Source organism: Dreissena polymorpha, chromosome 11 (genome assembly GCF_020536995.1).
Source record: "Dreissena polymorpha isolate Duluth1 chromosome 11, UMN_Dpol_1.0, whole genome shotgun sequence".
Lineage (NCBI taxonomy): Eukaryota > Metazoa > Mollusca > Bivalvia > Myida > Dreissenidae > Dreissena > Dreissena polymorpha.
In genome coordinates, this window is record NC_068365.1 from 78,632,604 (window position 1) to 78,659,406 (window position 26,803).

General features: G+C 35.9%; 1 protein-coding gene across 1 annotated transcript; it reads left to right on the top strand.

The window, feature by feature from the left end:
• The first annotated feature begins 1,938 nt into the window (after positions 1-1,938).
• Positions 1,939-26,803, top strand: LOC127849963 (uncharacterized). Its single transcript, XM_052382703.1, has 18 exons — positions 1,939-2,073; positions 7,344-7,414; positions 8,140-8,326; positions 8,600-8,674; positions 9,012-9,103; positions 9,809-9,882; positions 11,444-11,505; positions 12,393-12,476; positions 15,328-15,392; positions 16,581-16,658; positions 17,923-17,983; positions 18,915-19,059; positions 19,437-19,748; positions 20,058-20,124; positions 20,532-20,625; positions 20,914-20,964; positions 21,586-21,675; positions 24,029-26,803. The coding sequence occupies exons 1-18, from the start codon at positions 1,939-1,941 to the stop codon at positions 24,149-24,151; spliced, it is 1,866 nt and encodes a 621-aa protein (XP_052238663.1). The 3' UTR covers positions 24,152-26,803.

Here is a 26,803-nt window from a genome sequence, read left to right on the forward strand (position 1 = left end):
ATACTAATTATAAAAGTAATAATACTGATACTACTTTTGATAGTTATAATACTGATACTACTTATAATAGTAATAATACTGATACTACCTATAATAGTAATAATACTGATACTACTTTTGATAGTAATAATACTGGTACTACTTATAATAGTAATAATACTGATACTACTTTTGATAGTAATAATACTGATACTACTTTTGATAGTAATAATACTGATACTACTTATAATAGTAATAATACTGATACTACTTATAATAGTAATAATACTGATACTACTTTTGATAGTAATAATACTGATACTACTTTTGAAAGTAATAATACTGATACTACTTATAATAGTAATAATACTGATACTACTTATAATAGTAATAATACTGATACTACTTATAATAGTAATAATACTGATACTACTTTTGATAGTAACAATACTGATACTACTTGTAATAGTAATAATACTGATACTACTTTTGATAGTAATAATACTGATACTACTTTTAAGAGTAATAATACTGATACTTCTTATAAAAGTAATAATACTGATACTACTTATGATAGTAATATTACTGATACTACTTATGATAGTAATAATACTGATACTACTTATAATAGTAATAATATTGATACTACTTATGATAGTAATAATACTGATACTACTTTTGATAGTAACAATACTGATACTGCTTGTAATAGTAATAATACGGATACTACTTTTGATAGTAATAATACTGATACTACTTTTGATAGTTACAATACTGATACTACTTGTAATAGTAATAATACTGATACTACTTTTTAACAATACTGATACTTCTACTAATTATAATAATACTGATATTTCTACTACTACTTATAAGAATAATAATGATACTACCAATAATAATTATACTGATTCTACTACAAATAATAACACCGAAACTACTACTAGTAATGATAATATTGACAATAATGATACTGATAATAATACTGCTACATCTGTTACTGCTACTACTACTACTAATACTTATACTACTACTACTAATAAGAATGATACTACCACTAATAATTATACTGATTCTTCTTTAAATAATAGCACCGAAACTACTACTATTAATGATAATATTGACCCTCATACAACTGATAATGATACTGCTACTACTGCGGCTACTACTGCTGCTACTACTGCTGGTATTATTGCTGCTACTACTGCTGCTTCTACTACTACTACTACTATCACTACTACTACTACTACTACTACTACTACTACTACTTCTACTACTACTACTACTACTACCACTTTTACTGCAACTACTTGCAAGCACGTCTATTAAAACATGCATATTCATTTAATAAAATTGTTCTGATTGAATACTTGATGCTCAGCACTAATTACATTAATTGTGGTCAAATTTGCTTCAATATAATTTAAACCAATGTACGATGTAAATAAATCCATATATCTGTGGTTTGTAGACTGTGAAATTCTTAATCAAGTCCGCCGAAGAACATAATGAAGATACTAGCAGATGATTGTGAGATTATCGATGATTTATTTATCAATTGTAGAGACGGTAACATTGGAATGATACCGACGGACTAAAGTCAAATACTTCGCGGTTATATGCTACCTACTGTTTACTGCCAGTAGTACCAAGTATCCTAATGTGCAACTGATCTGATGGAATAATTATTTTTTGATTAAGGAAACAAATGTTAAAGTGAAAATAATCAAACAATGTTTTTTTTGTGAGCATTTTTTTAGAGTGTAGATATACAACTTAAACGCTATTGAACACGCTACAAAAAACAACGAAAAATAACAACAAGTGTATATGCATATACAGAAACGAACTATTTGTAAAGCAATTTTGGGATACTTAATATTGTTTGTATCACATTCGTCTCCAGTGTTGCCATTTTGATAGGCTTAATGTCGTTATTTACATAAAGTCAAGTTTGAAATGGCCGCTCTGAAATTAAAATGTCACGTCAACTTGTTTGACGATGACGAAGAACCCGATGTTGGTGAAATTCACAAGGATGCAGTGGTAGCGCAAAAGTCAGACATTGTTGAAAAAGAAGTGGAGCCGGAAAAGGTATGCATATATTTTCATCTGTCAGAGAATACTTGTTAATTTATCAGCGCATGTGAGCTATATCTGTATTGCGACAATTCTTAAAAATAGAGAATGTTATGTTATTTTTAAATACCGCGAATTGTAGATGTAATCTAAGGTAATATTTTTTTACACGCAATGCTCATTAATTGCTACACAATGTGTGCATGACCTGCTTATTTTGTAAAAAAAAATACTTTTATATGTTTGTTGTTGGACGTCTCTTTTTGAATAATGTAATGAATTCTATAAAACATTTTACAAAACTTCATTTATTACCTTTTATAATTGAAATAAACACAATGATAGGAAGCAGTTGTGCAATTCAGGATTGCTAGAGTGCCTTCTTGGAAAGAACGTAAGAACGGCTGATCATACCTTCATTTAATTCGAAAATCCTTTACTCATTTTTAAATGTAAGGTTTTATTATGTTGAATTTGCGTTCAATTAGGATAAACATTAAGTTTAGCTCATAGCTAGGCGAATATGAGAAAACATGGATATATAGAAATAAAATACATGAATATTCTAAATACAATATAACCATACGTTACCACTTGTTCATATTTCCTATTTCTAATGATATCGATATTTAGACTGGTGAGATATTCATATCATTATAACTAATATTGTTGTTTTTCTTTGATAGATCATCACCGTAAGTGCGTGTCGTCCTTTTTGTCAGTACGCTCTTTGAGTTGTCATTGTTTTGGTTGATTTGTATATATGTGTTTGAACCGTCGTCTGCTTCCTCGCTACATGTATTGTCCTGTCAAATGCTTTGGTATAAAGGGTGCCTGTGGATACAAGGTTTCTTTTTCACGTTGTCTGTCGTATACTAAGGACTCATACTAGATATATCTCTACATAATATTATATGGTTCCTTTTCCCTTAAAACTATATGTTTAGTTTTTTAGGTATATAAAAACTGGTATATATTGATTGAGTCATTTGAGAAGCGATATGTAGGTATTAAAAACACGGCTTTCCAACAGAATTTTCTCTAAAGAAATATAATGCATTAACGACTTTGAGCTGAAATTAAAGCCTGTTTGTTGCACATATTACCGGAAAAGATTATTTACCATGATATGTGTTTTAAAGTTGCTATTATACATTTTAATGTTATTTTGGACGCCATCTTCAATGCAACTGCTATTGTAACATTGAGATTATACAAAATATGATAATTTACGTCGTGCATTGAACTAGTTTCAATAGTTCGCTAATTAAATTATACAGTCCGTATAGACGACGTTCGTTATTTTCGTATTCTCCATCATTATATTGACGTGTTTGTAAAACAGGAATTAAATGATTAATCGACTCGACATTATATTCGAGAAAATTAAAAAGGAAACTATAGATGTGATCAATAATGTCTCATTTCGAATACCGTGAGTTTTTTTGAAGGGTTTTCTTTGCTAATCCTAACATATAATCAGACTTCAAAAGCCAGTGTTCAACGAATTGCTCTTTTTAAGATGCACAAAGGTCTGTTGGTAAAAGATATTTGCAGAGTACGAGCGGGCCTTGAAGTTTTAATGTCCCTTTACGGATGGATCTATTCACACAATATTGATAATTCAAGGGCTATCAATGTGTCAGAAATTTGATATAATTATGTCTTTGAAATTGAAGTCACAATACAAACAGGTACATATACAACGGAAACAATTCGGTGTTTGTTCCATTCTTGTTTGCAAGTATGAGTACAAGACGCATGATGTTAAATTGTGTCTTGTTTTGAGAAAACGGGACATAAAGCATGTGCATAAAGTGTCTTCCCAGATTAGCCTGTGCAGTCCGCACAGGCTAATCAGGTACGACACTTTCCGCTTAAACTTGATTTTCGGTAAGGAGGGACTTCTTTGAAACTAAAAATACCATAAAAGCGGGCTGCACAGGCTAATCTGGGACGTCACTTTACGCACATGCATTTAGCCCAGTTTTCTCGGAACGCGGCTCAATTGATTTTTAAATATAAATTGTGCAGAACAATTTAAATACAAATTAAAAAAAAATTATTTCAGTGATTTTTGATGTCCACATTAATGCTTCTATGCATCAATATATTGTTCAATCAGTGAAGGAAGCCGACAGACCCATTGAGAGAAATTAAGTTTGTGGAGATGCGGTTGGGTGGATTGGGAAGCGGTGCGAGAGGAGGGAGTGCTTAAGTACCAGGATCAAAAACTGATTATCTCATTAGAAATGCCAAATGTATACACACATATCATCATGTCCGGATTCGCGCCTCTTCGGCTGTCTTTCCCATTATTATACAATGTGTTGTCAACATGATAATAGCATTAATATTTAACTTACCAACATATTGTTCGTGTATATTTTTAGTTGTCGTGTTCTTGTTGACTGCGTTTTACAAATGGCTGAACATATGACCCGCGTCATGTTAAAATGAGTGTTATGGAATATGCGGTCACCGTAAGTCCAGACAAGCCTTTGCATTCTGGTCAGAAACAACCCTTCGTTGGTGAGACCACAAAACATAACATAGCTCCTGATAAGACTGTGCGATTTCGCAGGCTGGTGTGTAGACACTCTGGCCATGTATGACATAAGACCAATTTTCGCATGACGCGGCTCGTATATTCTTTAGCTTACTTACGAAGAAGATCCCGTACAGGCTTAACAATTGGTTATCATTACAGTGTGTTATACCACTTGAAATTACTGTAGATTATCGGATATTGAGATAACGAACACTTGCTTGACGAACCGCTGCAGTTTGTTTGTCTTCCAGTCCATTAAAACGGCTTTTATTAACAAAATATTTGTGCTTCCTGTGGTTTGAGCTATCAACACGAAAAAGTTAATTGTTAAATCGATAACGAGTTTGTGGAAGTAATAAAACCGTGTTTTGTTGCTTTTTTAAGATATATTTAAACTGACCCTGTTAGCATTGCGTTAACATCCTTAGCTGACTCTTAACTTATGTAATCAATATTATGTATTATTAATACGGATCTTTAAAGACTTCTGTATATATTCACATATAGGCCAGCCGCAGATTGACCTAAAACAATAGCTTGAAGATAACTGCTCCAAGTCACGGAACGGTTGCTGTCTTATTAGAGATGCGAATTCGGTTTAGCTTTTTGTTGTTGATATTCGAAGTTACTTATTACAATAAGTGAACAATTTTTGTATAAAATTATATAACAAAATTCTACTTGATAAATTTTTGCAGCAAAAAATTGACCGTTTGTCTTGAAATGAGATTTAGTGTGAATAGGTTATTTTGTTTCTTTCACAAAATAAAAGAAAACAAACTTACAAATGACGTTTTAATAATGAACAGTCCCAAAGAGATCACCCAAAATAAAAAGGATTTAAGCTAAACTTGAACAAATGGCAAACGGTTTACGAGCACAACATTTATCCACTGCACAATCACGGTAATCGACACCAGTTATTCCATCGTTATGTATGGTGTTGACGGAGGCAAATGATTTATTGGTGTCTTTTTCCCCTCGATTTCCGTACCGACAATGTGGAATGTTGGGCGAAAATGTACATGGCCAGTATAAATCTCTCGTGTAATAGCTGTGTTATCTATTATTGCTCTTATTGTTTTTATTTTTGCTATGATTGTGTTGCTTTGTGGTTAATAATTATTCAAGCCCCGTCATGCGAAAAAGGGTCATATGCAATTTGCTGCATGCGTAACTCTATACCAGCCTGCACATACGCACATAGTGGTAAAGAGCTAGCCAGTAGCGGTTTGTCACGGAATGTTTTGTTGTCTCATAAGCGGACAGGGTAGCTCCGCTGGCCGCATATTGCATAACACCCCTTTTCATATGACGCTGTTCAGAAATCCTTGGTTGGTTAATACATATTTTAATGATCATTGGATTATATGTCTTTGCATATTGAAACAATGTTTATGTTTTTAAACGTATATGAATGATATGATGTTATATGAATAATACTGTGATAGAATAAGAATGCAAAAAATATTATAAGCAACCATTTAAACTGCGTTTAATAAAATGCACTTTTTGAACTCGATAAAACGATGAACCCTATATATAAGTACAATGCATCTTAAAATATATGTAAAAACCAACATAGAATTGCATGAAAGATACGGACACGAATGTATCACCTTTGTAATAACTCTTTTATGGGAGCAGTGGTCTAATGGTAGGACGCTGGCTAAGGGATCGAGGAGTCCCGGGTTCGAATCCCGCCCTGACCACTGGAATTTCCTTGAGCAAGAAATTTATCCCACATCTGCTCCTCTCCACCCAGGTGTATAAATGGGTACCTGTGAGGGAAATAAGCCAAAGTGCCGTGGCTGCATACTGCGCCAAGATGTTAACGGACGACTTATGACCCAGTGATCAGGGAACAATGTAAAGCGCCTTTGAAACACATTTCGAGTATGAAAAGGGCGCTTTATAAATGTGGTAAAAAAATACCGACCCGTACAGGTTATATACGTTTGTTGAACTTACAATTTACCTATACGGTAGATGCAACAATATTTGCTGCTACTTAACTTAGTATTTATAAGTATATTCTACAATTAGTCAATCGAGAGATGTAGAGCTTTGTAATTGTTTTTCACAAAATTGTTTTACTTCCCTATATATTTTTGTTCAAGTAGAGTCCCGTTAATATAATTTTGACATTCGGAAATGACCAAAATACACTTAGCTAATTCGCTCTTTGAATGTTCGATTTATACACACTTAATAAATTATATTTACAGACCTGTGGTTTTACAGTGTTTTGAAAATAAAGAGAAAATTATCGTTGGTATTGGAACTATATTGTACAATGATCGCAGTATTGCACTTGTTTTTCACAAATACCTAGGATAAGTTAATGACAATTCTAAATGTCGAGCGTATCTGACATCTCCAGAAACTATTATTCAAATATTGATGTTTAACATTGTCTCCGAATACCAAGTATGCGTCTGGCTTTTACAATTGTCTAGAAGCTCTAACAATGGCCATTATAATGCTATCATAGGGGAAATCGCTATTGTTATGCTATCTATATTATTATACAATGTCGTTACCTGAAACAAAACGCTTGATTGTAAAACATTCTTCAAATTTAAATTATTCCAATAATTAATATTTTATAACACAGTTAAAATTCGAACACAAAGTCCAGTTTTTGAAATCCGAAACCTATTAATCAACATTTTTTTTTATTTCTACGAATCCCAGTGAGACGCGCACGCAACATGTTGTTGATTCATTTCAGCCGTTCGTTCGTTTTCGGCGCGTGGCACGTGCAGTGAAGTTGCTTATCCAGGTGTGTCACGTGTGCACCAGGTGAGCATGTGCCTAGAGTTTTGTCACGTTGCGGCTACGTTGTACATACAAATTCAGTTAATTGTGTTTTCACGTATACGAAATGTTTATAATTTAACGTATGCGCACTTTATATTATTATTGGTCCACATGTACTACAGTTACTTTCGATAGGTGCATGGTCAAATATTTTATGGTTTTGGTAATTGTGTGAATGATATTTAAACATCTGGTATGACCCAAAATCCACAAATCCCTTATGATGTTTAAGTATATATACTAATTTAATATTTTAAACGATACTGACGGATTAGTTATGCATGTAGGCTGTAGCTTTCATAAGACTAAGAAACACTGTGTTTCGGTATCTTAATACATGTGAATTTCAAACTATTTGAGCTGGAAAAATCGGGCTGAATGAATGTGCGTAAAGTATTATCCTAGATGAACCTGTGTAGTCCACACAAGCTAATAATGGATAGCACATCCCGCTTTTGCGGAATGTGTCGTTTAAAGGAAATCCGTTCTCAACCAAAGTCTGGTCTAGCTGCAAAGTGTCGTTCCAGATTATCCTGTGTTGACTGCACATGCTTATGTGGGACGATACTTAACGAACATGCATTAAGTCCGGTTTTAACATATTCATTTATATGAGAGTACATATACATACATATACATGTTGTATGTTTTATCAGGCTAACGAGCACTCTTTATTCTCTCATTCATTGTTTTCCCCTCCTATGCAGCCTTTTGGAGAACAGCGTGTCCCAGGAGGCCTGGTTCGCCCTGGTCGACAATCTGGCGGCGGCGGCGGCACTCACGAACGACAAGAAGAAGGGTCGCGCCTTCGTCACCTACGTCACGAACGAGGCGCACGAGCTCGAGCAGCTCAGCTTTGACGTCACCGAGTACATGCGACATAAGAAGGCGGAGGTACCATGTGTATAGATGAATAGGTGTAGTCTTGTTTATACTTCTCGGAAGTGTCGACTCTGTCACGTGACACCTGGGAATTTCAAACTTCTTATTTTATACAATACGAAATTTATCGAATTAATCGACCGTATGTTCTAAACGTCTGAAATATCATCTCGAAGTCCATCATAGTTCATTTTCAATTGATTCTGTTGGTATTATTTAATTTTAAAATAATTTGTGTTGCAACGCAAGCCTGTTATGTATGCGGATAAATGTACGTTGTTCCAGGACTATTTAACAGAAGACGTGCGCAGTATAATGAAACAAAGGCCCGGAACTCGAAGCGACGATCAAGTACTCGAGGTATTCAGTTGTGTCCCTTCTTTCAGGTTTGAAAGATCTCCCGTTCGTCTTGAACAGGAATTACCTTATTAAAATGTTATACTTTTACCGGAATTAATGGGCAAATCGACTGAGGATTGAACCTCAATCAGAGAACGTTCTCAGTATGTTTCATAGTACACACATTACTTGTTGGTTCGCTCTGAAAACGGACTCTAGCGTTTCTTTATAATCAATTGGCTTTAAATGCAATCACCATCACATAAGTCAACGTGACAATTTGATGTGCACGTGTACTTTGCGAAGTGTTTTTGTTTATCACATTAACAATTAAGTTTTGATTGTTTTCTTTTAACAGGTAGTGAAATGCATGAAAAGCATCTGCAAGGCGTTTCAAGAATATCCGCTCTCTATCCAGAAACAGATCTGTCAGCGAGCCTTCTACGACCAGTAGGTGTCAGAAAGGGTCATGCACGATGTTCACCTCGCGAATCAGAACAATATTAATCAACCCATTTATGCCTAGTGGATTCTCCCATTCTTCTAAATTGGATCAATTTATTTCCAAAATTAGGGATGTCTAGCATATGTATTTCTATATTTAGAATATTTCTTACAGAAATTCCTTTAAGCAAACAGCGACTCATCGGGGTCTACGCTGTTAGCCAAGGCCTTTTTTATAGACGCTAGGCATAAATGGGTTAAATAAATTACGTGGAGTTAGATTCAATACCCAAGTGACAAAACGAACAAAGCTTAAGCATTGACTAAAGATATTACCAAAAACAAATAAAATATGTTATTCATCAAAATAATGTAATTTAAATATGCAATATACATGTACAAAACATTTGAAATATATGGTAAAATTTTGAAACATACATAGACTGCTAATTCCACGAAGTGTGTTATAAAAAATAAAGTTGGTAATTAGTTTCTTTATAAAGCAGTCTTAATGTACTCCGTCAACGCCCATATTTGTACATAAGCTTAAAAGATATTACGACATATTTTGACATACTCTTAAGGGTCGGTGGCTCAGTTGTTACGTAAAGGACTCGAACATAAGTCGTATTGAACTTAAGCCACTACCTCCCGGTCCACTTTACGGCAAGTAAAAAGTCAACAGACTTTCACTTCAAATTATTATTTTAGGTACCGACGAAATCGAGTAATACTACGCCAAGGTCTTGCCCCAGATGGGATATATTTCCTGCTCTCTGGCGAACGTAAGTCCCACGCATGCGCTGTTGATAATAACCATATTTCAGAAGTCCGTCAATTTAACCCTTTTATGCCTAGTTGACTCTCCCATCCTTCTAAATTGGATCTTTTTTTCCAAAATTAGGGATGGCTAGTATAATTATTTCTATATTTAGAATATTTCTTACAGAAATTCCTTAAAGCAAACAGCGCAGAACCTGATGAGACGCCGCATCATGCGGCGTGTCATCTGTGTCTACGCTGTTTGCCAAGGCCTTTTTTTCTAGACGCTAGGCATAAATGGGTTAAGGGCTTGAGAGGAATAAAGGCCATAGTCATTCGTTGATGATACCAGTGTTGATGATTGTGCAACCATATTTTTTATATATTTAATAATTTCTTATCATCAGAATTATAAGAAAACATTATTCAATATAAAGAAATCATGATCGTGTCTTGAAAGCCTGAATGGCATATGAACCTTATCAATACACATTCTGACCACGCCTGTTCACTGTCTGGGAATGACATTTAATTTTAATGTCTTCCTTTCGGATGCCCACTGGACGCCGAACGTGTGGACGCAGTTAATATAAAAATGCGTATGCACTGTTTATTTTATGTTCGCATCTAATTATAAATCGTAAATAACAACAGCGTTTCATGTTTGAAATGTCTGCCCCCTTGGACCGAGACATGCGTTTTCATGAACATATTTATCACTGAGCAATGTTTATCTTTTATCATTTATCTTTTCGAAAAGACATACGCAGAGCAAAAAAAACATCGTTAATAATGACAAACCCCTATAATTGAAGCAATTTAATCGATTGCAAGGATAAATTATATCATAAAAATGTACATATGTACTTATTCATTATATCAAATGCATTTCTATTTCAGATATATGTCGGTGTATAATGTTCTGTTTAACCCATTTATGCCTAGCGTCTAGAAAAAAGGCCTTGGCAAACAGCGTAGTCCCAGATGAGACGCCGCATGATGCGGCGTCTCATCTCGGTCTGCGCTGTTTGCTTAAATGAATTTCTGTTAGAAATATTATAAATATAGAAATAAATATACTAGACATCCCTAATTTTGGAAATAATTTGACCCAATTTAGAAGGAAGGGAGAGTCCACTAGGCATAAATGGGTTTATGTATATTGTATTCGTCCACATGCTTTATTTCGATTGCGTTACACTTACCGCATAATTGTTAGACTCCCCAAAAATTTTGCTTAATAGGATATAAATAATGCTATACCGTCGATAAAGCGTTTTATTCTATTGCGTTTATAATCAGTATCGAATTTCACTGGTTAACACCAGGGCAAAATCGACGGTTAATGGAATTGGTTTTAATAGCATAATACTGATGAAACAAAGCTGATTTATATCTCGCGCCTCAATAGTTTGTCGAGTGAATCCGATTCGAGATATAAACAAAACCACATAAATAAAGATGTAAACGTCATATTTCAAAACTAATTTTGGAAGGAAATTGTAAGCATTTATTAATTGAAAAAGGTGTTCAAACGTAAACCGAGTGTTTTGTCAGAGTTCACACTAACCTCGCCTGTTACAGTGGTGGAAAAGCCGGAGGGGCGGAAACAGCCAGAGGAAATAGAAGCGGGGCAGAAGTTCGGGGTGAGTACATATGACCCGCGATATGCGAAAATGGGTCTTATGCCATATGCGCAGTCTGTACGCTATAAAGTAACGTAACGTTCCGTGGTCTTTGTAAAGGACATGGTCCGCGAGAATAATAAGCCTGCTCTGCCGCAACGCTGGTCGCATATGGAAGTATACCCATAATACCGCGTGTCATGTATCTTGTATGGTAAATATATGAGTAAATTAACATTAGACATTGTCCTTGCATGGTGAAAACTGTATGTAAATTTATATGAAATGCAACACGTGGTATAATTTATCTGACTTTAACCGTAACCATATGAATTGGACGTGCTTAGATGTGATAGACTAAAAATGGAAATGCAGCTGAAGTATATGAACACATCTTACTCAAGATTCCTAAATGCAGACTTGCAACTGCAGTCGACGGGGTGCAGATAACTAACTGCAGACGACTTTATTCAGATTACTTACTATAGAGGAATAATTGCAGACTCAGCAAACCACAAAGTGCTGACGATGTAATGTGGACGACTAACTGAAACTAATTACCTATAGAATGCCTAAGGACAGAAACTGTACGTGATTCACTACATAAGACTTGATGCTGATGACTCACTGCAGACGACTTACTCCCGATTCCTAAATGCTGCATAAGTATGGTGTGATCCCCGTTCTTGGAAAACTTGGCTAACTGCATGTACGTAAAGTATCGTCCCAGATTAGCCTTTGCAGTCCTTTCAGAGTCGACACTTTACGCTTTTATGGTATTTTTCCTTCAAAGGAAGTCTCTACTTAGCGAAAATCCAGTTTAGGTCACATGCACAGGCTAATCTGGCACGACACTTTGCGCACATGAATTTAGACCAGTTTTCCCAGAACGATGCTCGTATTTGCAGGAGGAGGATCTGATCTGCGGCTCCTCCCGGCGCGCCACCGTGCTCTCCAAGGACGAGGTGGAAATTCTCTACCTCCACAGATTTGTAAGTAGCCGGCGAGTGGACACTTACGATAATTAACTTGTACTTATAAGTATATATCATTTATTACGCATACATTGAATTTGAAAATATGTCAACATTCAAATAACTTATGTCTAAATGGATGCATATTAACGTTAACAACTATTTTTTTTACTAGATGCGGTATGAACCTATTAAGATGTCAAATTAGCAGAGTATATATGATAACTTCTTGTAGTTAGTTACAAAATGCAATTATGTTATGTGTCCTATTGAATTGTGCTTATGAATTCAGTGCATATTTAAGTCTGCATGATGTTTGCAATAATTAAAAATGTACGTCACAAAAAGCCACTAGATCATATATTTGTTCTTATTAGAACTATGCCTTCCCGTAATCATTCATACTTTGATAATTATATTTCAACAATAAAATTTTCCCCTGTAGATAGAGATGTGATACGCAACCCGTCGTTATTTTAAGTTTGATACAAAACATTATCTTTTCTCTGAAACCGATAAGGAACAGTCGACCTGTAGTGTTATATTCGATTTCTTTTCCACGCATACACTCGTTCAAACGTGGCGTAGTATTACTCGATTTCGTCGGTACCTTAAATAAAGAAAATCGCTAAAAACTATAGTTTATTGTGTTGTTTCCTCAAACCGTCTCGACCAAGATATGTGGGTCGCTTCAATCGAAAATGGATCTTATGGCATATTTGGCCATCGTTAACTTCAAACTAGCCTGCTCATCCGCGAAGTGTGATCAATAGCCATCCTGTCCGCTAATGAGACCACGGAACCTTACCTGGCTTAATACTGGAAGTGTAGCTCATGACCAGACTGCGCGAATGTGCAGGCTGGGCTGGCGGTACGCTGGCTGAAAATTGCATTAGACCCATTTTCGCATGACGCGGCTCATTTAAAGCTTTTTTGATGTTCAAATGCGTCACGATTCAATTTGCACAAAGATCCTGTTTTTCTAACACCAGACGTAAAATGAAAAAAAAACAGGGTAATAAATCGGATCGTCTGATTAGTAATTCATTTGTACGCACTCAGTATAACAAAGATCTATTTATTGGAAGCTATAAAATTCCGTGTTTAATTTACACGTATTTGTTCAGATTGTTTAAGAAATCTATTTATTTCAGATATCAATCTGTCCTACAAAGGGTATTATTGGATCTATTGAAATTGCTTCCCTGAGACAGAATGGCTTTATGACATTCGGTACATGTTTTATAGGCAGACGACATTTATCATTTCAAACAAATATATTTAAATATTAAACTCGTAGTATAAATCACAAATATTTCTATATTTGCTCGTGCTATAGAACATTTTTACAAGGCCTATTAAAGTAAACATTCAAATTTATCATCTTTCACATTCTAAATGCTTGTTTACAGAAAATGCATTTTCTAATAACTGTTTTTATTTTATTCAATACCTTTCTTTCATTGCTTTCACGAAAACAGTCTGTCGGTTAGATCACGAATATAGTTTTACGAAATCTGTTCAGTGCAGTTAAAGGGACCTTTGAACGTTAAGGTAAATTAACAAAATTAAAAAAAAATTGTCTCAGATATACACATTTTCGTTGAAGTTATGATATCTGAGGAAACAGTAATACTAAACATTTACCATGCTCTAAAATATCCATTATATGCATCTTTTGACGATTTAAAAACCTGAAAATTATAAAGCGTTGCAACGCGAAACGATTGAATAATTTGGAGAGTTCTGTAGTTGTCGTTATATTTTGTGACACTACGAGGATTGCTTATTTAAAGTATAAAATAAATGCCTCACTTTATGAGCTCGTTTGGCCGAGTGGTGGGAGCGTTAAACTTTTACTCCAAGCCCAGTTGAGGGTTATATTTTATTTTCTTTAATTGTATTATTGTTTTTACTGTTAATGACAAGCGTTAATACATGCCAAAATCTGTGAAAAAGTCCCTTTATACATATTTTCTTTAGAAACACAGTTTCTTTTTTCGATTTTTGTTGCTGAATACACATGTTTTCAGCCAATATTGTTATTTTTTCTTTTAAAATAATAACTTAATTAGTTCAGCCTCGTTTTGGGAAAGATGAGTTTAATACAACGAAAACGAAACATTCCATAAAGCGGAAAGTTTCGTCCCTGATTAGCCTGTGCATTCTATACAGGCTAATCTTGGTCACACTTTACTCGCATACATTGAGCCAAGTTTTCACAGAACGCGGCCCATTTCTCTACATAATTTAACATTATATTGTTGTTTACCGACATCTAATTTTCTTTTTTGTTTATCTTTATTAAAAAGCGATATGTCTTGTGTAATTCTCAGAGCAAAACGTGACCAACATTTGAAATGTTGATTGATTTGTAAAGGATTTACCGGCAAGTCGGAGAACTCAAGTTCAAGTTCATAGAGGTAGTTCTCATAACTGCTCCACGTTCTATATATCGGATTGATGTCTGGTCTATTTAATAGGCTTTATATGAAGTTCAATGACACTTTTTGACATACGGATTATTGCATGTTTAATTAAAAGCGATGTCCTGCTCTGCTTTTAATCTGCAAGACTCTATTCAGCACAAACCATGCTTACTATTGTCGGCGTGTGATCTTTTTTTATGATTTGTTTCGAACATGTCTCCAAACAGTTTAAAGCGGCGAGGATTTACAGTTCTATGCGCGATCAACATTATTAGGTTTTTGTATTACTACAAAGGCCTATTGCCTTTTCGTTGGATCTAGCGCGCAAACTGTGAATGGTGATAATATGTCTACAGGAAATATATGTGGCCTTATCTAGTTACATCGAGTTTAAATCGTCCATAAACTGTTGAACGCCTGGTGTTGTTTTTCTGTTTTAGGATTACCGAATAATTTTCAACATGACTTCAGACAACTGCGACCCAAAGAATCTGGAAATATGCAAGTAAGTTCAATTTTTATGACACGAACGAGCTTGGTTTTGATGACAAATTATTGAACATTGTATTCGTTTGGACAAACGTTCATACACATTTATAAGAAAATAGATGTACCGGTAGTCCGTTTATTCACACATATCATTTCCATCATATAATAGCTTGTCTCGATAGAGAACCAAAATACAATATCACATATTTGCTTGTTTCAATACTCATATGTCACATAATAGCTTGTCTCGATACTCATATATCACATAATAGATTGTCTCGATATAGACCAAAATACAATGTCACATAATATCTTGTCTTGATACTCATATGTCACATAATAGCTTTTCTCGATACTCACATGTCACATAATAGCTTGTCTCCATACTCACATGTCACATAATAGCTTGTCTCAATACTCATATGTCACATAATAGCTTTTCTCTCGATACTCATATGCCAAATAATAGCTTCTCCCGATACTCATATGTCACATAATAGCTTGTCTCAATACTCATATGTCACATAATAGCTTTTCTCAATACTCATATGTCACATAATTGCTTTTCTCAATACTCATATGCCAAATAATAGCTTCTCCCGATACTCATATGTCACACAATAGCTTGTCTCGATACTCATATGTCAACTTGTCTCAATACTCATATGTCACATAATAGCATGTCACAATACTCACATGTCACATAATAGTTTGTCTCGATACTCATATGTCACATAATAGAATGTCACAATACTCACATGTCACATAATAGTTTTTCTCAATACTCATATGTCACATAATAGCATGTCACAATACTCACATGTCACATAATAGCTTGTCTCAATACTCATATGCTTCGATGCGACTGTAGATGACAAGAACGACGACGATAATGAAATTCATGAAATGGCGAATATGAGTATGAATATGCACATGATACTGAAGTGGAGTTTCGGTTGTGGTATGATGCAAATAGAGTGGGGTGACTACGTGGTAAGCAGTTTGCCTGAAAACCATGCAAAATGACCAAGCGTAAAGTAGCATTCCGCACCATGCTGTGTAGTGCGCGGAAAATCTATTTTCTAACCACAAATGTACTGAAAGCTCAAAGCGACGCCGCCGTTCAGTTCGTGCGGACTTCACGTGTAGATTTCTCACGACACTAATCATGCTTTCACAATAATACTTTTGCATTTTTTTTCAGAAACGACGCCGTATTTCAGCACTTCCCAATGCAAAAGCTGTTAGAAAACCCAGGCACGTGGAGCGCACTGAAATACAAGTAATTGCCGTGTTACATTCGCTAAAAATACACATGTAAATAAGCATTGATCGAATGTTTTTTTTTTGTGCTCATGATTTTTTAATATAGACATGGCACTAAATACTCTTGGTAACTGTGTCACTCATCGGGCGTCGGACGGCTCCGACGTGTCCGGTCTTCCCGATGCCCTGGGTACCGTTTAACTAAGGTACTTACGCAATTCGTACACTTACGCACATATTTTAAATTCAGTATGGTTCCTCCATATTCTTGCTACATTGACATATGGTATGTTTTCATGAAATTCATAATATAATGTTACATTGAAAATTAAAATTAATGTGCATCAATCTGAAATAAACGAAATTCAATTATTTTAAAATATGTGCCTAAGTCTAAGACTTGCGTAAGCTGCTTAGTAAAACGTTACCCTGGAGATCGGACACATCGGCCGGGGACCGGATTATTTGTGACTGAGCATAAGCAGAGCAGATTAAATTTGGGTTCTCATTTCAGTCGCTGTATTGATACTTTTTTTTTCAAATTACCTTAGATCGCTAAGCACAACCGTTAATAGATCTGATGCTTTGCTAATTACATTTCTAAGGTTCTGAAATCCATATCATTGTTAACAAGACTATTGACAAGCAATATATGTTCCCTACCGGCTTCACCATTGTCAGAAATTCCACCATTGTCAGAATTAAAACAATATATATATATATATATATATATATATATATATATATATATATATATATATATATATATATATATATATATATATATATATATATATATATATTTGTTTCCATAGCAACCAGAATTTTTTACGTAGGAACCAAATGAAATGACGTGCATATTGTCCATATTGCCATCTATCCATGTGTCAAGTATCATGAAAAAAATATGAAGAACTTTTAAAGTTATCGCAGGATCCAGAAAACTACCATTTTCAGCAGTATTTCTAGTCTATTTGTTGCCATAGCAACCATAATTTTTGACGTAGGAACAAAATGAAATGACGTGCATAATGTCCGTATTGCCATCTATCCATGTTTCAAGTTTCATGAAAAAAATATGTAGAACTTTTAAAGTTATCGCAGGATCCAGAAAAGTGTGACAGACAAACAGACAGACTCACAGACGCACAGAGCGAAAACCATAAGTCCCTTCCGGTGAAACCGGTAGGGGACAATAAGCCGATACCAAAAGAGTATTTGTTAGTGTTTGTATGTATTGCATGCACGTTGAAATCTAAATTATCGATGTTTGATTTCAGGTATGGTCGATTGATTGTGAAGGACAGTAACGACCTTGAATGGATTTACGTTATCAAGTCGGTACGTGAAGTAACTTTCCCTAGTCGTGGAAACTATAACTATGAATTTACCTGTGTATACATAAAAATCGTTTATAAACATGCTGAATGTATAATTTTATTGATATATCTCGCTTCTTAAAATAATTGGCACTATTACACATTCAAAAATATATTACTAAATCCCAACTTGAACATTGACATTTTTAAAGCGGAAAATGCATTCGAAGGAAAAAAAGCTGCTATAGTTTCTTGCTTTTCTGTATTATTTTGATTTGCCCGCTTTGACGATTGTCTCCGGAAATATTTTCATCTACGTTTTTTTATTTACTGACGCTGAGAGACGGAACGCTCTGGAAACTCTAGCATTGATCGAGAGCAATTCGATTATCCGCAAAATTGTAAACAACTAGATGTTTTGACGGGCCAGATTAATAGACAATAAAATACTATAAAGTTTTAAGATAACTTTTAACTTTTACAAATAGTCATTTTAATGTATTACCATCTTAAAGTGAGCTTGTATTTGCAAAACAACATTGTTTCACTGAGTTAGTATGTCACGTTATCTGATTAGCTGATTCAATATGCAGTGGTATTGAAAATCCCATTTAATTCGAAAGTCACTTCGAGATCCAGGACGATGCTTTCCGTAAGCTCATTAACCTAGTTATGCCTAGTGGACTCTTCCCATCCTACTAAATTGGATCATTTTATTTAAAAAATAGGTATATCTAGTATATTTAATTCTGTATTTAGAATATTTCTTACAGAAATTCCTGTAAGCAAACAGCGCAGACCCTGATGAGACGCCGCGTCATGCGGCGTCTCATCTGGGTCTACGCTATTTGCCAAGGCCTTTTTTTCTAGACGCTAGGAATAAATGGTCAGTATTTTTAATGAATAGTAAATGCCACTACTGGTATTCAAGTGACGCTTGCCTCCCCATGCAGGGCGAGGCACGGGTGCTCAAGCACCTGGAGCCTGGGCGCGTGGACGTGAAGGAGCGCCGGAAGAAGATCCAGCAGCAGATGGAGGAGCAGTCCGCGTACCACAAGCAGAACAAGATACTTGACTTTGTGGTAGAAGGCAATAGCAGTACGTACATCTAAACGATCATAAATTTTGCGCAAGCGACTGTAGTTATGCGTGTCAATTTTTGTAGCTCACCACGTTTTCGATTAAATGCTTATAATTTGCTGAAAAGAATGTTTGTTTGTTTTTCAATTTACACATAGTATCATTTGGTTTTCTACTTCACTGATTGAATTTATTGCGATTAAGGTACCGGGAAGACATAGTAAGTCAGCGTCTGTTGTTTTTTTTAAATCACATATAAACACACGTAATCAAAGGGATTTATCTTTTAATTTATTATATAATGTTTTCACGAGAAACATGGTTGGACACTATTAAAGGTATGAACCGTGTTAAAGATACGCAAGTTTTTAGCATATTTTACCTCTTTGTTGCAGGAAAGTCTTGCTACGCCCCTTGTAACTACCAGCCCAGCGAACTGGCAAAAGCAAAGCTTAAAGAGGACCCCAACTCACCACACAGGAAGTGCGGCGGCGACTATCGTCTACGCAGTCAGTCCGCCATGCTGTCTAAGAATAGGTTTCCTAGAAGATCTGTTTCCGGGATGCCTCACCTTCGCCCCAAAACCACCGACCCATCCACGCGTCGAACAGAACGGTCTGCAGACGAGACTCAGGACGAAGATAAGGAAAACACTGACGTCTCGTCCGGAACTAAATTTGAAAGCGTTATAGAAGAGGAAAGCGATTGTACGTTCATAATAATTGAATTTAATTATATAAATTCACCACACAAAAACTGTACATGTTAAGTTTGGCATGACTAATTACGACAATAACATTATAAAGAACAGAAAAAACATAGCTCAGAGCGTCAAACTCTTTTTATATCAGATGGTCTAATAGTGCAGTAAAGATAAACTATATTGTTTTCGTTTTCAATTGAATGATCCTGAAATACAACATTCCGTATCACTTTCAACAGTATGAAATAAAATGTATTATTTCGGTTTCAAACGTAATGGGTATACCAACCAAGTATTATTTCCGTTTAAACAGCCATGTCAGCGAAGAAGATCTCCGCTGCTCCAGATACTGATCGTTCCAGTGGCTCGACATCCAAAGGGTTTGTATGACATTATTGGAAACATTTTTACTTTTCCCATACTGTAAGCCTATGCAGTTTGCCGGCTGTTTTTTTTTCTTAGCGCAATAATATGATCATATTGCCGAGTTATATAGTATATTTATTCAGGGACAAATACATATATCATTTTTGGACAATATTAGAATATGCACTCGAATTAATGTTCAAATATTAAACCTTATGTACGAATTCTATACCTGTATGTACGAGAACTAATATATAACGAACGTTCACATGCGTTTTCTATTAAGGTATATTCACGCGTAAAGGGTAGTTTTAGAAAGTTGCGTCAAACTTCTCCCACAGAAAATGAACCAATCAGATAATTCCATTTTTAGTGAATTTAAAATGTTTGTTTAAACGTTGTGTTTTTGTTGCTTTTTTAGAAAGAGGCGTAACGCGAAGAAAACTGGGGAAGAAGAGGGGATGGCGTTACCTCCCTTTGTACAAGTGGAGACGCTTCACCAAGGTCAAACTTTCGTAAGTGTCGTTTGCGTGTCCGATCCAGTCATGTGCATGTTGAGAAGTCCGTGAAGTAAACAAAGACTTGCACACACAATTATGTACTGAGATGTTGATTTTTAATTTATACTTAGTCAAAGTGCTCGAAAAGCTCGTAATCTCCCTTGATATGGTTTCAAACATTTGTTCAACTCCTCAATATCCCCATAGACATGTATTGCAGTCGGTAAATTACAGATAAAATGTATCGTATACCATTGTATTTCTAACGTATTGCACAAATATACATTCCTCGAACGTTTTCAGGGTCTGCGGTCCTGTTTAGAGCATGATGAACGCGGGCCTTCTGTCAGTTTGGTGAGTAGTGAAACCATAGCGCTGTTATGCGGTGGATGATGATTAAGAACATTTAACTGAAATGTCTTGTTATTTTGTTTTTCTAACGAAAAAAGTGTGTAAATATGATATAACTAAATAACAAGATTTGTGTTCTTGTTTGATGAAGAATGTAGACATACGTGTATCAATATAAACATTTAAAAACTGAGAAAATTTCTCTCAATGAAATCTACAGACAGTTGTCTGTTGATGCTTAAAAAAAGAATTTCACGATACGTTTTCCAATGATAGCGACTCTTCATCTTGGGATATTCGTGTAATGCTATCAGATGATAATTAAAGACCATCATTTTTTTTTTACCCATTTATGCCTAGTGTCTAGAAAAAGATGCCTTTGCAAACAGCGTAGACCCAGATGAGACGCCGCATCATGCGGCGTGTCATCAGGGTCTGCGCTGTTTGCTTAAAGGAATTTCTGTAAGAAATATTCTAAATATAGAAAAAATATACTAGAAATCCCTAATTTTGGAAATAAATTGATTCAATTTTGAAGGATGGGAGAGTCCACTAAGCTTAAATGGGATAATATACTCCTATTTTTATATGACCATTATCCAGTTATTGTTTTACCCTCCTCAGGTGAGCGGAGACTGCGAGGTACTCGCGATCAACAAGAAGTTCTTCATGAAGCACTGCGATGACGCCCTCTACAGCCTCATCCGCCTGAAGGTACGAGCCTTCCACCCATAACCCATATCCAACTAGCCGTCATTCACTCATGCGTTCCGTTCTACCATAACCAATATTAAACTAACCGTCATACACGCACGCGTTTCGTCCTAACATAACCAGTTTACGAAACGCCGTCATACACGCACGCGTTCAGTCATACCAAAACCCATATACAACTAGCCGTTTTACACTTACGCGTTCTGTTCTACCATAACCAGAATACAACTAGCCGTCATACACGCAAGCGTTCCGTCCTAACATAGCCCATATACAACTAGCCGTCACACACGCAAGCGTTCCGTGATGCCGAAACCCATATATAACTAGCCGTCATACACGCATGCGTTCAGTCATACCAAACCCATATACAACTAGCCGTTGTACACTTACGCGTTCTGTTCTACCATATCCCATAGACAACTAGCCGTCATACACGCAAGCGTTCCGTCCTAACATAACCAATATACAACTATCCGTCACTACGCAAGCGTTCCGTCATGCCAAAACTCATATATAACTAGCCGTGACTACGCAAGCGTTCCGTCTAACAACAATTCATATATAACTAACACTCATACACTCACGCGTTCCGTCCTTCCATAACCCATATTCAAGTAGTTCTCATACACTTACGCGTTCCGCCCGATCATAACCCATATACAAATAGCCGTCATAAACGCACACGCTCCGTCCTACCATAGGCAACATATAACAAGCCGCCATACACACACGAGTTCCGTCCATATATAACTAGTAGTCATACACGCACGCGTTCCTTCCTTCCATAACCCATTTACGTATAGCCATCATAAACGCACGCGCTCCGTCCTACCATTACCCATATACATATAGCCCTCATAAACGCAGGCACTCCTTCCTACTATAACCCATATAAATTATAACAAGCCGTCGTAGACGCACGCGCTCCGTCCTGCCGTAACACATATACAAGAAACCGTCATATACTAGTACGCACGCGCTCCGTCCTACCATAACGTATTTACTAGCCGACAACTAGCCGTCATAACGCACGCGTTCCATTTTGCTATACCGTATATACAGCTAGCCGTCATACACGCACGCGTTCCAACTAGCCGTCATAACGCACGCGTTCCATTCTGCCATAACTTATATACACCTAGCCGTCATACACGCACGCGTTCCGTTCTACCATAACTCATATACAACTAGCCGTTATACACGGTACAACTCGGCTCGAATTTGAAGCGCGATCAATGATTATTACAACAACAGGTCAGGAAGTTCATACACGTGTTTTTTAATAAACGGGATATAATATCCGCATCTGTTTCATTCACTCGCAGAAAACGATGTTTACGAACATTTAATATATTTTCGCTACATGTTGGTATGTTCTTTGTTATTCAATTACTAGATTTTAAGTAGAAAGATAACGCGCGCCACATACTTCACTTTCTTAATCCTTTCAGTGCGGGAACCGAGTTGTGAAGGCCTTTGCAAACAGTTTGGATCCAGATGAGACGCCACAGAACGTGGCGTCTCATCTGGATCCAAACTGTTTGCTATTCTGATAGTATTCTTTGAAAAAAAAAATCGAAGAAAATGCTAATTTTAGAAATTCAGCAGACGACATTTTAGCAGACGACAAATTTCCCAGCATGCAAATAGACGAACAAGTATATGCAAACGCTGAGGTCGCGCGGCATTTTTTCCGGGAGCTAAATAGTGTAACATTGTTTATAATTAAAATAGACGGATTCGCAGGCACATGTTCCTACGCCTCGAGTAATAACGTCAAGTACAATACACGCTCTAAGTATTCTATATAATCAATTACTGGAATTCTTTTCTTATGAGTCATGTAAACAAGGTAACGCCTCATCAGAAAATGCATAAACTTCGGTTTCCCGGTTCAGCACTAGGTTTAAAACTGTTTTTGAATGACGGCACATTGGAATATAAAGGTAAAAATTCAGATATACTGATTGTATTAACGTGAGCAAAACAAAGCGATAATATAAAATTTAAATGTATACGATGGATTGTTAAACGATAAATTTGGGTGAATGTATAGCATAAATGCGCCTCGTTTTGAGAAAAATGGGCTTATAATTTATAATAATGCAGTCCGCACAGGCTAATTATGGACGAAACTCTCCGCTTTTACGATATTTTTCGTTACAAGGAAGTCTCTTCTGAACGGAAATCTAGTTAAGACGGAAAGTGGCGTCTCGTAATAGCCTTTGCGGACTGCATAGGCTAATCAAGTATTACACTTAAAAAATTTAATACATATCCAATAAGCCCATTTTTTCCACACCGAGATTCAATAGCATAAATAACTCCAACTGTACATGCTCCCTTGCAGGCCAAGCCGTTCCCCTCGCAGACAGAGCTGGTGGACCGACTGGACGCCAACATGCAGTGGGAGGAGTTCAAACAGGAAACACTCAAGGACTTCCTCAAGCACCGAGTGCGTGTCACGAGATAACGTTCGCGCGCAAGAAAACACGAGGGCTGAGAGAAATCACAGGCGCGTGCTGATTGCATCAACATTACCGTCTGCTAGTGGGGGATTACCAGCCACACTGGCGATCAAAATGTCAGATTGTTTACTTTTAGATGAATGCATCGCGCTCTTTTCCGTGTTAAAGGGTCCGTGAGGATCGACCGCTTGATGTGTATAAACCAATATTTAAGTGCAATTTCACCGCACACTATAATATCATCATATATCAAATTTGAGCATCTCCCAGCACATTTGCACGGGACATATTTAGGCCTGCAAGAATGGTCTCAATGAAAGAGGTGTTTACAGAGATTCAGCTATATTCCTCCGAATACATTTAGGCCGTGCTCTGTGAAAAAGGGGGTTTAATGAATGTGCGTAAAGTGTCGCCCCAGATTAGTCTGTGCGAACAGGCGAATCAGGGACGTCACTTGCCGCTTTTATGGTATTGTTCGTCCCTTCTTAGCAAAAATCCAGATTAGGCGGAAAGGGTCGCCCTGATTAGCCTATGCTGACTGCACGGGCTAAACTGGTCACTTTATGTACATGCATTAAACCCATTTTTCACAGAGCATGGCCTATTTATAAATTAATTGAAGTCATTGAATACAGGAATGTCCATATACCCTGTACAATGTATTTATATGTAATTAAATTTTGCGCTTATTTTGACACAGACTTATAATTAATCGATCTTGCAGAAAAGTAGTATTTGTACAAAAAAGATCGGGGTCTGTCTGATCAAAGATCTTACGACAAATTTTAGTAATTCTTGAATCTTATAGAGATTTGTGATGAATTTGTTCTTAAAACCTAAGACACACAAAACAGGTCAATTAAATAGCTATACGTTGGAGACCTTAAATAAATTAATATAATTGTTGGAGCTTACCGGTATATATGATGCTTCTTCAAATATTATTTCGTAAGATGTATTTGTCTTATGATGTTTTAAAACACGGGTTTATTAAACACTGTGTAAGTCTTAAAAACTAGCGAACATTTTTGTACTTACCTACATTTTAAATTTTCGAGCAATATCAATCAACGACAGAAAAAGAAATTATTTGTAAAGAAATAACCAAGTGAATAAACATGTGTATCATATTGCTGTTGATACTATTTTGAAATTAAACCATTTTTTACTAGCGTCTAAAAAAAGGCCTTGGCAAACAGCGTAGACCCAGATACGAAGCCGCATGATGCGGCGTCTCATTAGGGTCTGCGCTGTTTGATTTAAGGAATTTCTGTAAGAAATGTTCTAAATATTGAAATAAATATACTAGACATCCCTAATTTTGGAATTAAATTGATCCAATTTAGAAGGTTGGGAGAGTCCACTAGGCATCAATGGGTTTAGTTCAGTTATATTAATCTTGTTGCATGTGTCTGTAGAACATATTGTTATTTATTGCAATGAACGATAATGATACAGATACAATAATAAATGACATTAACCCATTTATGCCTAGTGGACTCTCCCTCTCTTCTTCTAAATTGGATCAATTTATTTCCAAAATCCCTAATTTTGGAAATAAATTGATCCAATTTAGAAGAATGGGAGAGTCCACTAGGCATAAATGGGTTAATAACTAGAGGCTTATTGCCTCCATTTTATCTTCAGACCATTCAATAAAATCACAGTCTTTTTTAAAAATCAGAACTATCTTCCTTTGTCATGTTTTTTGCACTTCATGTCTTTTAATTAAATTGCCTTATTTCCTAGATCGAACGCATTCGGGCGACATTTCTTCGTGTGTTACATTACGCCATACCGTCAACTTAATTGATTACAATTTAAATCATTCGAGAGACATGTCTTCGTCAGAGGTAGTTGCCGCTGAACGACATCGATCTGTAAACATATTTGTAACCGGCTGATTCAGAGAAACGAGAGGAAATTCATTTTTCCTCTAAGATACAGCCCGCTTATTGTTGCTATAGTGATCTTCACAATGTATTATACATCAACGAAAGTCATGGTTGTTGGCGTCGCACTGAAGTGCGGCGACTCGTATGTAATACTATTTTTTTTCGCTTATGGGAGAAGTTATTTTACGGATCAATGCATATATTTTTGTTGTCAGAATATCTTGCATAGTGGTGATTTTTTGTGTAAATTAGTGTAAATAAGTATTGCATTTATGCCTATTACATTTACTACAACATTTATTGCCAATAATGCAAAGCTAATTCTTTTAATTAATAACAGATCACAGGGACTGGGCAATAATAAAAGATCACAGGGACTGGGCAAATACGCGAACCGGTGAAACTTTCTGGTTTTGTACAAAAACAAAACATAATCAAATCATATTTATTTTGTGGTTTTTGTAACAATAGCGCAGACTTTTGCTGTTCGAGTTTTGGTTAATGCGTATTTTCTTCTTTACAAGACGACAGCGATGACACGGTTTATTGCTTTATTGATAACCGTTACACTACAGTCACTTATTAATATCTTAGTAAGAAGGTGATTTTTCAAGTGGTTCCGTAGTGTAGTGGTTATACGCTCGCATCACATGTGAGAGGCCCAAGGTTCGAGCCCCAGTAGCATCAAATTATTTTATTTGTGTTCTATGTTAACTTTTGTTTTGATGTAGACATTTTAGTTTGAATAAATATGCTGTTTTA

What these genes read in the sequence shown, in the direction of transcription:
- LOC127849963 (XM_052382703.1), top strand. Translation starts at nt 1,939, where the DNA reads ATGGCCGCTCTGAAATTAAAATGTCACGTCAACTTGTTTGACGATGAC. An exon ending in TGTGGTAGAAGGCAATAGCA is followed by an intron (nt 19,060 to 19,436) that starts GTACGTACATCT and finishes TCTTTGTTGCAG; the next exon opens with GAAAGTCTTGCTACGCCCCT. An exon ending in TATAGAAGAGGAAAGCGATT is followed by an intron (nt 19,749 to 20,057) that starts GTACGTTCATAA and finishes CCGTTTAAACAG; the next exon opens with CCATGTCAGCGAAGAAGATC.